This window comes from Pteronotus mesoamericanus, unplaced genomic scaffold (assembly GCF_021234165.1).
Source record: "Pteronotus mesoamericanus isolate MK-2021 breed Mesoamerican mustached bat unplaced genomic scaffold, CSHL_Meso_final contig_50, whole genome shotgun sequence".
NCBI lineage: Eukaryota > Metazoa > Chordata > Mammalia > Chiroptera > Mormoopidae > Pteronotus > Pteronotus mesoamericanus.
Window position 1 is genome coordinate 21,378,554 of NW_026555186.1, and position 13,513 is coordinate 21,392,066.

The window sequence follows — 13,513 nt, forward strand, 5'->3', positions numbered from 1 at the left end:
ATAAAAAATTATAAGGTAATTATAAAATGTTTTAATGGTATCAGCAATAGACTGGCCTCGCTAGGAAACAATCAGTGAGCTTGATAATGTGTCAACAGAAGCTTCCCAGCCTGAAATGAAGAGAGAAAAAATGAAAAAAAATAAAAAATAAAAAGAACAGCGTACAACATCCATCAATTCTGGGGCCATATCTGAAGGTGTACAAACATGTAAAATGAATATCAGAAGTAGGATAAATAATTATATTAATACCAACATCAGGTAAATATATTACAAAAAATAAAAATAAAAGCCAATATCTCTCTTGCAACAATCCTCAACAAAATACCAGCACATCAAATCCAACAATATATAAAAAGAACTAATCGCTACAGCCATGCCCCTGTGTGAAAGCCACATCTAATGCTCCTTCTAGAGTAAATTATCTAAAATGAAAATCTGAACATGGCATCTATATTCAAAATTACTCAGTGACTTTCCACTGTCCTAAGAGATAACAGATATATAACTAAAGGAAATTAGAAAAATGATGCATGAAAAAATGAGAAATTCAATGAAAATACAGAGAACATACAAAGACTAAAGAATTCAGTAAAGAACTTCAACAGCACACTTGACAGAGCAGAAGGAAAAATCAGAAAACTCGAAGACAAGCCCATTAAATTATCCCTTCAGAGGAGAAAAAAGGAAAGAAAGCTTATGTGAATTACACAATACCATTAAAAGAAATTATTTATGCATTATTGGAGTCTCAGAAAGAGAAGATGAAAAAAAGCAATAAGCTTATTTATAAAAAGAATGGCTGAAAATTTTCCAAATCTAAGGAGAGATGTGGACATCTAAGTTTATGAAGCTAATATGTGCCCACACAGTTTCAACCTAAATATATCTACTCCAAGACAAATTAAAATAAAACTGTCTAAAATCAAAGACAAAGTTAAACGCAGCAAGAAAAAAAAATTCCTCACATACAAGAGAACCTTCAGTGACTATAAGCAGGTTTCTTTGCAGAAACCTCTCATCCATGAGGAAGTGGGATATATTTCAGGTACAAAAAGAAAAAGAAAACTTTAAAAAAGATTTTACTTATTTATTTTTCAGAGAGAAAGGGGAAAGGAGAGAGAAAAAGGAGAGAAACATCGATCAGTTGCCTCTTTCCCACACCTTGACTGTGCACCGAAATCTCACCCCAAGCATGGGCCCTGACCAGGAATCTACGGGCTACCATTCGCCTTGAGGGATGACACCCCGCTGAGTTACACCAGCCAGGGCTGAAAGAATAAAAACTGCCGGCTACGAATCCTTCACCTGACCAACTTGCCCTTCATAAAGAAGAGGTAAGGACTTTTCCAGACCAAAACAGCGGAGGGAGTTCATCACCACTAAACCTGACTTACAAGAAATTCTGAAAGGAGTGATTCAAGCTGAAATGAAAGGATGCCAATATGGAACATGAAAACATGAAACACACTGGTAAATGCAACTATAAAGTCAAATTAAGAAGATTCCAATATCCTAATACAGAGGTATGTCAATTATTTAATGCTAGTATAAAAGTTAAAGAACATATTAAAATACAATTATAAAAATAACTGAAATTAAAATAATCTGTTAATTGATAAACAATATAAAAATCATGACATCTAAAATATAAAATGTTGGGGAGAGTAAAAATGTGAAGTTTTTTATATAATTAAAATTAAGTTGTGATCAATTTACAATAGACTGTTATGTCTATAATATGTTTTATGTAAGGCTCATGGTAATCACAAAGCAAAAATCTCCAGTAGATACACAAAATATGAAGAGAAGGGTTTCAAAGCATACCACCACAGAAAATCATTAATTCACATAGACAACAAAGAAGAATAAATAAACACAGGAATTACCACAGCCAGAAAACAATTGGTTAAATAACATTACTAAGTACTAACCTATCAATAAATACTTTAAATATAAAGGGACTAAATTCTCTAATCAAAAGACATGTAGTGGCTGAATGGATTTTTAAAAAATAGGACTCAACTATTCACTGCCTATAAGAGACTTAACCTTAAGATGTATATAGGCTCAAAGTGAAGGAAAGGAAAAAGATAATCCATGCAAATGTAAACCAAAAAAAGAACAGGGGTGTTCTGGCTGGCACAGCTCAGTTGGTAGGAGCATGGTCCCATAACCGTAGGGTTGTGGGTTCAATTCCCAGTCATGGCACATATGTAGGTTGTGGGTTTGATTCCCAATCTGGGCAGAGACAGGAGGCAACCAATCAATGTTCCTCTCTCCCATCAATGTTTCTCTCTCTCCCTTTCTCTCTAAAAGCAATGAAAAATATGTTCTCTGGTAAGGATGAGAAAAAGAGGGAGAGAGAACAGGGGTAGCTAAATTTATACCATACAAAATGGACTTTAACTAAAAAGCTGTATAACAAGAGACAAAGTTGGTCATATATAATGACAGAGGAGTCAATTCATCAGAAGATTATAACAGTTATAAATATTTATGCATCCAATATTGGAGCACCTAAATACATAAAGTCAACAAAAAACAGAACAAAAAGGAGAAATAAACAGCAATACAATAATAGTTGGGGACTACAATACTTCATTTTCAACAATGGATAACTTCTCAGATAGAAAAATCAAGAAACACTGGACTTGAACTACACTGTGTACCATATGTCCTTAATAGATATATAGAGATCATTCCATCCAACAATAGCAGAATACAAATTTTTCTCATGCACATGGATTCTCCAGGATAGATCATATAATAGATAACAATACCAGTCTAAACAAATTTAAGAAGACTAATCATTTCAAGTCTCTTTTCTGACCCCAATTGTATGAAACTAGAAATGGACAACAGGAAAAAAGCAGAAAAATTCATAAATACATGAAAGTTAAGCAGCACACTGCTGAATAATTAATGAGTCAAATAAGAAGTAAAACTTCAATTAAAAATTATCTTGCCCCAGCTGGAACTGAGAGGATGGTAGTTGGAATCCCACTCAGGGCACATGCCTGAGTTGAGTGTTGGCTTCCCCAGGGCAAATATGGACGGCAACCAATAGATGTTTCTCTCTCACATTGATGTTTCTCACCCTCTCTTTCTCCCTCCCTTTCCCTCTCTCTTAAAAAAAATTTTTTAAACTATCTTGAGGCGAACATAAATGGAAACACACACACACACATACACACACACAAGAAAGGAAGAAACATAGTATCCCAAAATTTAAGGAGTGCAGCAAAAGCAATTCTAAGAGGAAAGTGTATAGTAATAAATGCCTACTTTGAGAAAGAAAAATAGATCTCGAAGATAGTACCTAACTTAATGCCTCCAGAAACTAGAAAAAGGGAACAAAGTAAGACCAAATTTCACAGGAGGAAGAAAATAACAAAGACGGAGCAGAAATAAATGAGGGAGACTAGAAAAACAACAGAAAAGATCAATAAAAGCAAGAACTGTTTTTTTAATTGACTTGAAAGACAAAATTAACAAAAAAGACTCAAAAGATTTAGATAATGCAACTTTATATTTAATAAAAATTAAATTATGAATTTATAATTTTCTCACAAAGAAAATTCCCTGGCTCAGATGTCTTCATTGGTAAATTCCATCAAACATTTATAACACTGACTTTATTCTGATACCCAAAATAGACAAAGACTCTAAAGGAAAATCACAAGTCAACTAATTTTTCTAAGCAAATTGTGCTGAAATAATTGGATATTCATGAGAGAAAAAGGAAACTCAACCATTACCTCAACTCAGGCAAAAAAAAAAAAAAAAGCTTTAAAGATCTTAATAGAAAAGCTAAAAATATAAACCTTCTAGACAGAAATAGAAAATTTTCACAAACTTGAATTAGATAAAGGTTTCTTAGTACACATAAAACATAAATCATAAATAAAAGAATTTTAAATTAGACTTCATCAAAATTCTGTTTTTCATAAGGCACCATTAAAAAATGAATGGCAAGCAACAAGCTTGGAGAAAATATTCACATTATGTATTTATGATGACAACTTTTACCCAAAATTTACTATTCATAATGCTTACAGGTCAATAAGAGGAGAACAACTCAGGTTTTTTTAAGAAATTGAAAAAGGATTTGTATAGACATTCAAAGAAGATAATAAGTGACAAATAAGCACATGAAAAGATGCCCATCATCACTACCATCATTAGGTTATCGGAAAATAATCAACTAATTAAATGCACAATGAGATACCACTAAAATGCATGATAATGACTAAAATCACAAATACTTTACAATAACAAATGTTGGCAGGGATCTGAAATAGTAAGAACGCTCATAGGTTGTTTGTGGGAATGCAAAATGGTGTATAATCACTTTGAAAAATAGTTTGTTTATTATAAAGTGAACCTAACACATACCATACTAACCAGCAGTATCACCCAAGAGAAATAAAACCCAATCTCCATACACACACTTGTGCCTGGATGTTCACAGAAGCCCCATTCATAACAGACAAAATATAAACAGCCTAAAATGTGATATGTGCTACTGTGATATGAAATGCTATCCAGAAAAAAACAAAAAGAAAACTACTCATATACACAACATGGATGAATCTAATAAACACTGCTGAGGGAAAGCACCTAGATGCAAAAGAGTATCCACTCTGTAAGTTTCATTTAAATGACACTATAGAAAAGACAAGTCTAATCTATGATAGAAAGTAGATCTGTGGTTTCCTGGCGCCAGGTAAAGAAGGGGCAGGGTGATTGACTATAAAAGGGAATATGGGGACTCTTTAGGTAATGTTAATGTAAGTATCTTGATTGTGGTAATGGTTACATGTTTGTATACATTTGTCACAGTTCATCAAACTGCACACAAATTATATAGAAGCACATTTATTGTATTTCAATTATACCTAGGTAATGTTTTCAAATACACTCATGGGAAAGCTAACTCCCAGGAAATAGAACACTTCTTAACTCATTTTATAAGACTAACATTATTTTGATACCAAAACTAGACAAAGGTATTAAAGTTCCACATACTTTGGTGCATGTTTATTATTAGCCTTCTATCATGAAAGCACAGCACTGTTCAAGCATTTAAAAACACAGGTACTTTCAGCAGAAAAAGGGAAATTTGAGTGAAATAAAACAGTAATGGGAGCTTCCTAAAACATAATTTAATTTACAATTTTATCCTGAAGTCTTACCACATTTCTCCTTTTAAAAAAAATTTCATCTCCTAGCCAGTCTTCTTTGGAAAGCGTATCCCTACTGGTAAAACCAAACACTGACATCGATTTCCAAAAGCAAGGCCAATATATGCCTGCAGCTTCCGATACAACGTGTAACACTTCTTTAAATTTTCTCAAAATCAGATTTATAGTTCCCTCAATCACTATTAATTAAGAAATGAGTTGTCACATATACAAGATTTATGGCTTTAGGGCCTATTCTTATTTGAAAAAGAAATCAGACATATACAATGGTAGAGGGAGTAGCATAAGGAACTCCCATCCACACATTTTGAAGATTACAAAATTCAACATGTTGCTATTCTTGCTTCATCTTTCTCTTTTTTCCCTTTCTATTAAAAGTGAATCTTAGCGGCCCGGTCACTTCAGACCTGTATGCTTCAATGAGCATCCCTTAAAAGGAATAGTTTTAAGATCTCTTCTAAAGATTATCTTTGTACGATGTGGATACGTTAGATAGTTTTCTCAATATAACTAGAGGTTTAGTTGAAGTTTTCACACCCCTCTTCAACACCATAATTTTTCAACTTTTCAAACTTATGGCAACAACATAATTAATGAAAAAGTCTTTCAAAGAACATTCTTTTCTATATTCTTTCATTAAGTGCTTTTGGCTCATAGCCTATATTCAACCTAGACATGTCATTTAAAAATAGCATGAACCTCAATTTTTCATTTGACAAAAAAACTAACTTACTTTCACAAAGGCATAGAGAGAAATAAAAGTGGTCACTAAGGCCCAGCCTAAGAAAAAAGTTATCCTATAGCTGTTTAAAATGGATATTATATCCCTACACAAGTATACACTGGGCACAAAAACATATTCTACACAATTCTTTAAAAGGTGGACTATTTTCACAAAGTCTAAGACTCAGTAGAAACTCTTCTTAGTAATTTATGGTCAAATATTCTTCACTGTGATAAATCTGCAGATATCATCATATCACATCCTACTAAACAATACAAGTTACACAAGTTCATTATACTTTATCTGAAAAGTAAACTTGATTGTTTATCATGGCTATTGCTTTGTTTCAGGAAGAACAGAAAGCACCATATTATAATGACATGGATTCTGTTAAAATTAACTTGCTAAGTTCCTCAAAGCTAACCCTTAAGATCTTCAAAGTAGGTAAAGGGCTCTTTATCCATGAAATAGATTTTCCCTAACTGACCAAATAACCATTTAACATATTGAAAAAGATAACCTGTTAAACACATCCTGCTTAGTTGTCTGGGGAAAAGGGTGATAGATACATAGTAATCCACTGGACATAGAAAGAAAGCTGTTTTCTAATCTGTCAAATAACATTTTTTAAATGGAAGCAATTCTTATGGCTCTCATTATAAAGCATTTTATGGATCTTCCCCACATCATTTTTAACACTCACACTATCAGACAAGGACTAGCAGTGAAATAAAATTATCCCAAGGAACATAAATCTTGAAAGATATATTCTATTTCTTTCACAATTCTTCTATGTAAGGTATAAACCATTCACCTTAGGAAAAATTAAAAGGAATTACCTATTAGGCCAACAACAACAACAAAAATCTAGGGAGCCTGAGAGTAACTCAGTTAGAATCTTATTAAAAGATACAGAGATAGACACTCACATCGGCTATTTAAGTACATACAAGAAGAGGACTTGGAATGCGTATGATGGCATTGACTAACTTGTAACTGCATGCAGTTAACTGTTCTCATATCTACATTATTCATCCATGTTATGTTACTTGCCCTACCTTTAATTTAATTGAATCTAACAGTACCTATTACATTCAGTCTAGTTGCATAAGATTATGACAGTCATTAACAAGCTAAATTTTTAAGTGTGTTGAAGATAAACTGACTGCTTGAGAGGGCTTTTCCCTTTCGTCCCCATGCTATTTATTGTAATGGAAACTAGAATATCAATATTTTTAAGATTTTATTAAAAGTGTAATACTGACTTTTCCCCATGTCTGAAGCAATCCAGGTTTGAAACTTGCCAGTTAATTGAAGTTACACATAAATCAATACCAATTTGGAAAAATTTTAATTGCAATTTTCCAAATAATGCAACAGACTGACCCAATTTTACTCTCCTTTAAAAAAAAAAAAAGGGCTGAACTACAAATTTATCTCAGGAATGATCTCTGAGGCAAGTGTATAATAAACATTCGTTTTTATTTGTTCTCTACCAAAAAAGAAAAAAAAAAGCAGTCTGTAAAATTTAAATCATACAAATGTCAGGAGTTCTTGAAAATAGGCTGCTTGTTTGACTTAAAAATGTTTGACTCTCCTTTTAAAGTTTTCAAACTTCTCTCCCTCCACATGAGCAGGCCTGTTGTTTGTAGTAAAGAAAGTAAGGCTTTTATTACAGGGGGGAGGGGGGAATAGGACAGTTTTTAGCCAAATCTATTTAAAACAAATATTTAAAACTCTAGATCCTCGTAAAAGTAGTAAGGATGATGTCTCACTACTCTTGTAACCCCAGCTTTTTTTTTCAATGACATGCAAGTACACCTGAAAATACAAATTACATAGGAATCACTGCACAACTTTTATTCTTGGAAAAAGATATGCTCAGAAACTATATGAAGGGTGAAAACACAAAGTAAATTTTATGGAAGTGGTATCAATGATGATTTTAAAATACCTAGGTGTTATCATTTGTGGAAAAGAAAGATCATTTCAACAATTTCACTTTGAGGAACCGAGTATTGAGTAGACCACTCTAAAGCTAAATTATTTCCAATGGACATACATCACAAAGCTTAAGTGTGATGTATTCACCGCCCTGAGCACACCAGTCATGAATCAGAAAGCTTATTTAACAAGTCTCCAGTTCTTAAGATGATTTATCCCAATACCCTAAATGATAACATTCTCTACTGAAACCAGACAAAAAGGCAGTAAAATATGGTTAAGCACATGCGTTCCACACAGTAGTTACGAGTTGCTCCACAGAATGGAGTTCTACAATTTATTTTGATTTTCTTAAACTCACTCACTTGTGACCAATCTCGTGTGCAATGGTAAAAGCTGAACCCAGGCCAATGTCTTCATTAATGCTGCAGCTCCTTTCAGGCTCGCACATTCCAGCCACAGAGGCCAAGCCTGAATAAACAGAAGGAGACACAAAGGGTCAAGCCAAGGTGTTTCAGTCTTAAAAAGCCCATACTTATAAATGCCTGGATTCTTTTTAATAACCTCCATGCACAGAAGGAGCAGTTGGCAAAAGGTTAACTTTCTAGTCATTTGCAAAATCACTGGGGGGAGTTTCACTTTGCCGGCTAGACATTAATATTTTTTGAACTGCAGTCAGTGCTGGAAAATGTCTAGACTAGGGGTTAGATTTATAAATTTTACTTCTGGTAACTTGGGACCACCTAGTAACTTGAGCCAGAAGAGGGAATTCAAGAAAGCATTTCTATTTTAACATTCTTTAGGCTGCAGAAAGCAAAATATATCCACATTATTTTTCTAAAGAGATCTGTTTAAGTTTAGTGGGTTCATAAAAATATACAAGCAACTTTTTAGTTACCAAAAAAAGGGAATCCCAAATGGTTTTTTAAAAATGACAGTTTTATAAAACAAAAATGAATGATGCAAAAGGAAAAGGAGAAATGTTAAAGATAGGAGGTTGGTGCATGTTTTTAACCTTTTGAAATTAGTCCTGATAGTGATGCAACAATTTATGTAAGTGTTTTAATGGTAGGAAAGTCATTCACACATTCAGTGTACTTCTCCCGCTCCCATCCCCCTTCAATGCATTAGAATTTTACTAATAAAGAAAAACTATGGTGTTAATTCGTTGATTCTAGTGAAATGTTATGTTACTCAAAGTAGTCTTCCCTTGGGAATTTTAGTATGTAAAAGCTTTAATATTTACTTCCAAATGAATATCATGCTCTGTGAATTAGTACATAACTTTAAAACAGTGCTTAGAAAAAATCGTTTTCATGCAGAAGATACCATGTCATGTGTTATAAGGAAACAGGCGCCAAAGCATACTTACCAAACATAAGAATGAACATTATTTAGAAGAATTTGAAGGAAAAGTAGTAAAAACTTTTCATATGTTTGTAATCTACTATCATCACCTACATAGTAATAATTATCTTCACAACAGACATGATCTTAATCCAATTCAATGAATATTTATTGAGTGCAATAAACAATGTTCTGTGCGAGGTGCAATTTCCCAGTTGCACTAATTTGGAACAGTAAAAGCTATTCAGTTCATATTTTACTGACAAGAGAGCTCTAGAAATTATTCCTCCGGATCTTCTAATATAAAGTATCCACATAATAGCCACATTGGAAGACAGATGAGGTTAGTGCTGCATTTGCTAATAGATTGTTTACTTTTCCTACTGTTCAGTGTGGAAGAGGCAGGAGTTGGCACAGAGGCTCATTTCTGCCTCAGAGAGTCACTATAAACACTAGTGTTACCCTTGTCCCGCTCTCTATTCACCTAGGAGCCTTGGGATCTGGAGAAGAGCATGTAAAAAGAGGAACTGGTTAGGGCAAGGTAGCCTAACATTTTTGGTTAATTAAAAATATTTAATAAATGTTACTTTCAAACTCCACTGAGAGAGAAAGAGAGTGAGAGACAGAAAACAGAAAACAAAAAGTTTGCTATATTATATGGCTTTAAGCTACTGGGCTCAAGAGGATCCATGATATAGGAAGAGAAAGCCCCTTGAAACAATTTGTGTTTTGAGCTTTATAAAGTGGGTTTAAAAAAATATTAATAAGAATAATTATTGTTAAATTAACATTCCTTAATATGTTATAAATATGTTATTCCACTGGTTAGGTTTTTGTTTGCTGTTGTTTAGTATGTGCCATGAGGCTGCATTTTTAATTGAGAAGTTTCAGTGACTCCCCAAGGTGTATTTATTTGTAACCACCGATATACCTTTGTATCTGATATAAAATTGTTAGCTCTACTAAAAGAACAATTTAAGAAAGGGAATATTTGGGAAGTAACTACTACTTGCTGAAAATATAAAGGTAAATCTTAACTAAAAGAATACTTGAAATGCTAATGTATTTTCACAACCCCCCACCATTTTCTGTATTCCTATAAAATTGAAGCTGTCAAAGTTCGTATGTGTGATTGTGTTAATAGGGGTTTGGTTACTATTTGGGTCATTTAGATTTCCTCAGTTTGATGGCCACAGTTTGCACCCTTAAATCTACTTAGCCAAGTTAAAATTGGTTGTCAGAACTACTAAGTAAGCAAAAGAATATACAAGAATCAGCATAAAAACCAACATGAAAGTTACTAGAATGACCAGTCAAAAAGAAAAAAACCTGATTCTTCCACATAGGGTCAACAAATACATACAGACACAGCTCATTCAGTTTCTACTATGAAACAGTATAAAAAAATTTACAATGATTTATAATTTGCAAAATTGCATTGAGTTTGAAAATGCATTGACATGTATTAATTCTAGAAATTAATAAGCTATAAAAATTTGAACACGTTATTTTGAAATATATAAAAGGAGAGGTAGGGTAGAAAAAGACCTCAAATTTACTTAGGCAAAAATGACAATAAAAGTACTATGCAGTGTTATTACTAATGTTCCAATGAACAACATATCTTACTGTAAATAATTTATCTTCAAAAAGCAGAATATGATATACATACATACACATATATGTATATATTTCCTCACAAAAGCTCTAGCTTGTACCTTCTTTGAGGCTTAACTTCACTGAGGCTAAACACAGTGTCTACTGTGTTTAAAGTTGATTAAGCACTTAGTAAGTGCTTACAGAATTTGAATAATAGAAAAGTTAAGCTAAACAGTATAATTTCCACATTAAATAATAAGTTTATTTCTTATTATAATACTGCTTCACTAAGTATCTTTATATTTTCTTAAATAATTTTAACAATATCCTCATACATAATGTAAGGGCAGATATTACTCCTACTTCATAAAGAAATTGAGTTTCAAAAGGCTAAATAAACTATAAAAGGTGATGCGCTCAAACCGTCACAGCCAGTGGTTTGCTTTCCAGTTCAAGGTCCCGCCCATTGGATTACATTGCTCTTGTTATCCTAAAACCCTGCAAATAAAATCTTTTTGATGTGGGTTCTCTCAGCAGAGTGCTCTTTCTGCATTATGCTTTTTAACTATCAAACTTCTCCACCATAATGCTCTTCATTGGCTAATTGGGATTTCTCCTTTTGCCATAAATCCTGAGGGAAATGAGGTAGGAGAAGACTGGAAGGCAAGGTAAAACCATCAAGAGAAATTTTAATCTCTGATGAGATGACTCATTGAACTCCCTAGGAAATTGGGTAATACCTTTGTTTCCCACCTCTACTTTAATTTGATCTTTAAAAAATTCTTCTGAAGTACATTGAGATAGATTTTACACTTATTCCTTTCCAGATAAGAAAATTGAGACATCATGGAGAAACTAATTCACTTTCATTTGCTTATCTTCTGAGTCTGTAAAATGTCTCCATGACACTAAAAAATTATCATAGAAAAAGTTCCTGTGTCTTAAAATAACTCTATTTCCTTAATAATTCAGTCTACTTGAAAGCTACCATATCCCCCCACTTGTATTTGCAGTTAACTTTTTCCACTATAAAGTTATGATCTGCAACATACTGTGATTTTTTTAATTCTACAATATTACAGAAATGCTTTTAAAAAATTATTTGGAGGGGGCACACAAGAAATATAATCCTGTCTTCTCTACTACTGTCTGTATATATTTTACAAAATTCTTTTTCAGATACTAAAAATTTCCAATAATATCATAATTTATGGGGATATACTATTTCTACTAAATTGTCCTCCCCCAAAAATACTCTTCTTTATGCCTCTTCTTTAAACATCTCCAAAGTTGTTTCTTTTTTTCTCATTTCCTTTCCTTGCCTAAAATTTGAAGATGCTGGTTGCTTTCATTTGCTTTCAAACTCCTTGGTATTTTTGGAAAATACATTTCAGAGATGTATTCTGTGAAAACGAGTGGAAACTTTTGATTTATCATTATTGTTTGATGATTTTAATCATCTTCTAGGTTGTTTTTAATCATCATTCTACTTCTTTCCTAGTAAGTGACATATCCACAAAGGTCAGGCTTAACAATTTATAGGAGTAATTTCACAAGTGTCAGAAAGGAAAATGACCAAATTAATAATAAAGAGTAAAGTCATTGGGCCAAAGAGACAATTTAAACTATCTTCCCTTTAAAACACTTACCCAGAGTTCCACAGGGCTTATTTTTATAAGTGCAGATATCATATCTATAGAGAAAAAAAAAGAGATTAAATTTGTAATGTGATCAAATTTGTAAAATATTTTCACATATTCATCACATTTTTTTCTCTTGGAGCTCTGCTTGTCAGACCACAATCAGTGCAATTATGAGCAGCCAGCTGGAGTGTTGGCATTTTCAGCCCCCTGGGGGACACCGCCGGCTGCACTACACTCGCAGCTCTGGCTATGAGCCAGTGGGACACCTGCCAGCAAGCAAGAAAGGTTAAAGTGGATTTTTGTAATTGCAAGTTCCATAAAACCATCTACCTTACTGTTTTGAAGCTAGAATAGCTTGTGTGAAGATTGCTACTGCTTCTACACAAAGGAAATGGGTAGCTTTTTATTCCCAGTCTCTTTTGAACCTGCTGGAATATTTTCGTATTATAGCCAAAGACAGTATCTTACACTTCTGAGTTACAAGCACTGTGTAGAGTTCTTTCCACTTTAACTCAGGTTCTTATTTATTTATTTATTTTAAATTAGAGCAATCAAGCAATAGGAATAAAATTGATATTGCATAGCTCTCCTGGTTGTATACCAGCAATTTTGTGTGGTTAAAATGCAAATATTTTAAGTGATTTTAAAACAACTAAACGAATAGCTCTCTAGGAAGCTTTCCTAATATTGGTCAGATTTATTCTAATGCTATATTGCATTATAACTCAATACAAAAGACAGGGGGAGGGATGGCAACTGTAATTGAACGACAATAGAAAAGTAGTAAATCAATAAATATTATCCAAAAAAGATGGAGTTCATAAAGTAATGTTGCATATTTTAAAATATGTTACATTCAGAATGCTAAATCAATATTGATGTTAACATTTATTATTAAGCATTTTAAAAATATTCTTGCAAACTTGTTTTTAAAATCAAAAATAGTTTCTAACATGAGAATGAAAAATAATTTTGAAAAGACTGAATATTTTTACTTGCCTATGTTTTAGGCTAGAAATAAAAAGCTTTTTAGTTACAGAATGAAATTT

At 32.8% G+C, this 13,513-nt stretch overlaps 1 protein-coding gene across 1 annotated transcript in view; it reads right to left on the reverse strand.

Moving 5' to 3' along the window:
* ADAMTS6 (ADAM metallopeptidase with thrombospondin type 1 motif 6) overlaps positions 1-13,513 on the reverse strand; it is a 226,177-nt gene that overhangs the window by 127,081 nt on the left and 85,583 nt on the right. Inside the window, exons 7-8 of the mRNA XM_054578414.1 lie at positions 12,471-12,514; positions 8,241-8,346 (exon numbers count right to left, since the gene is read on the reverse strand). Of these exons, the coding sequence (XP_054434389.1) occupies positions 8,241-8,346; positions 12,471-12,514 (150 nt within the window). The remainder of the gene's footprint in view (positions 1-8,240; positions 8,347-12,470; positions 12,515-13,513) is intronic.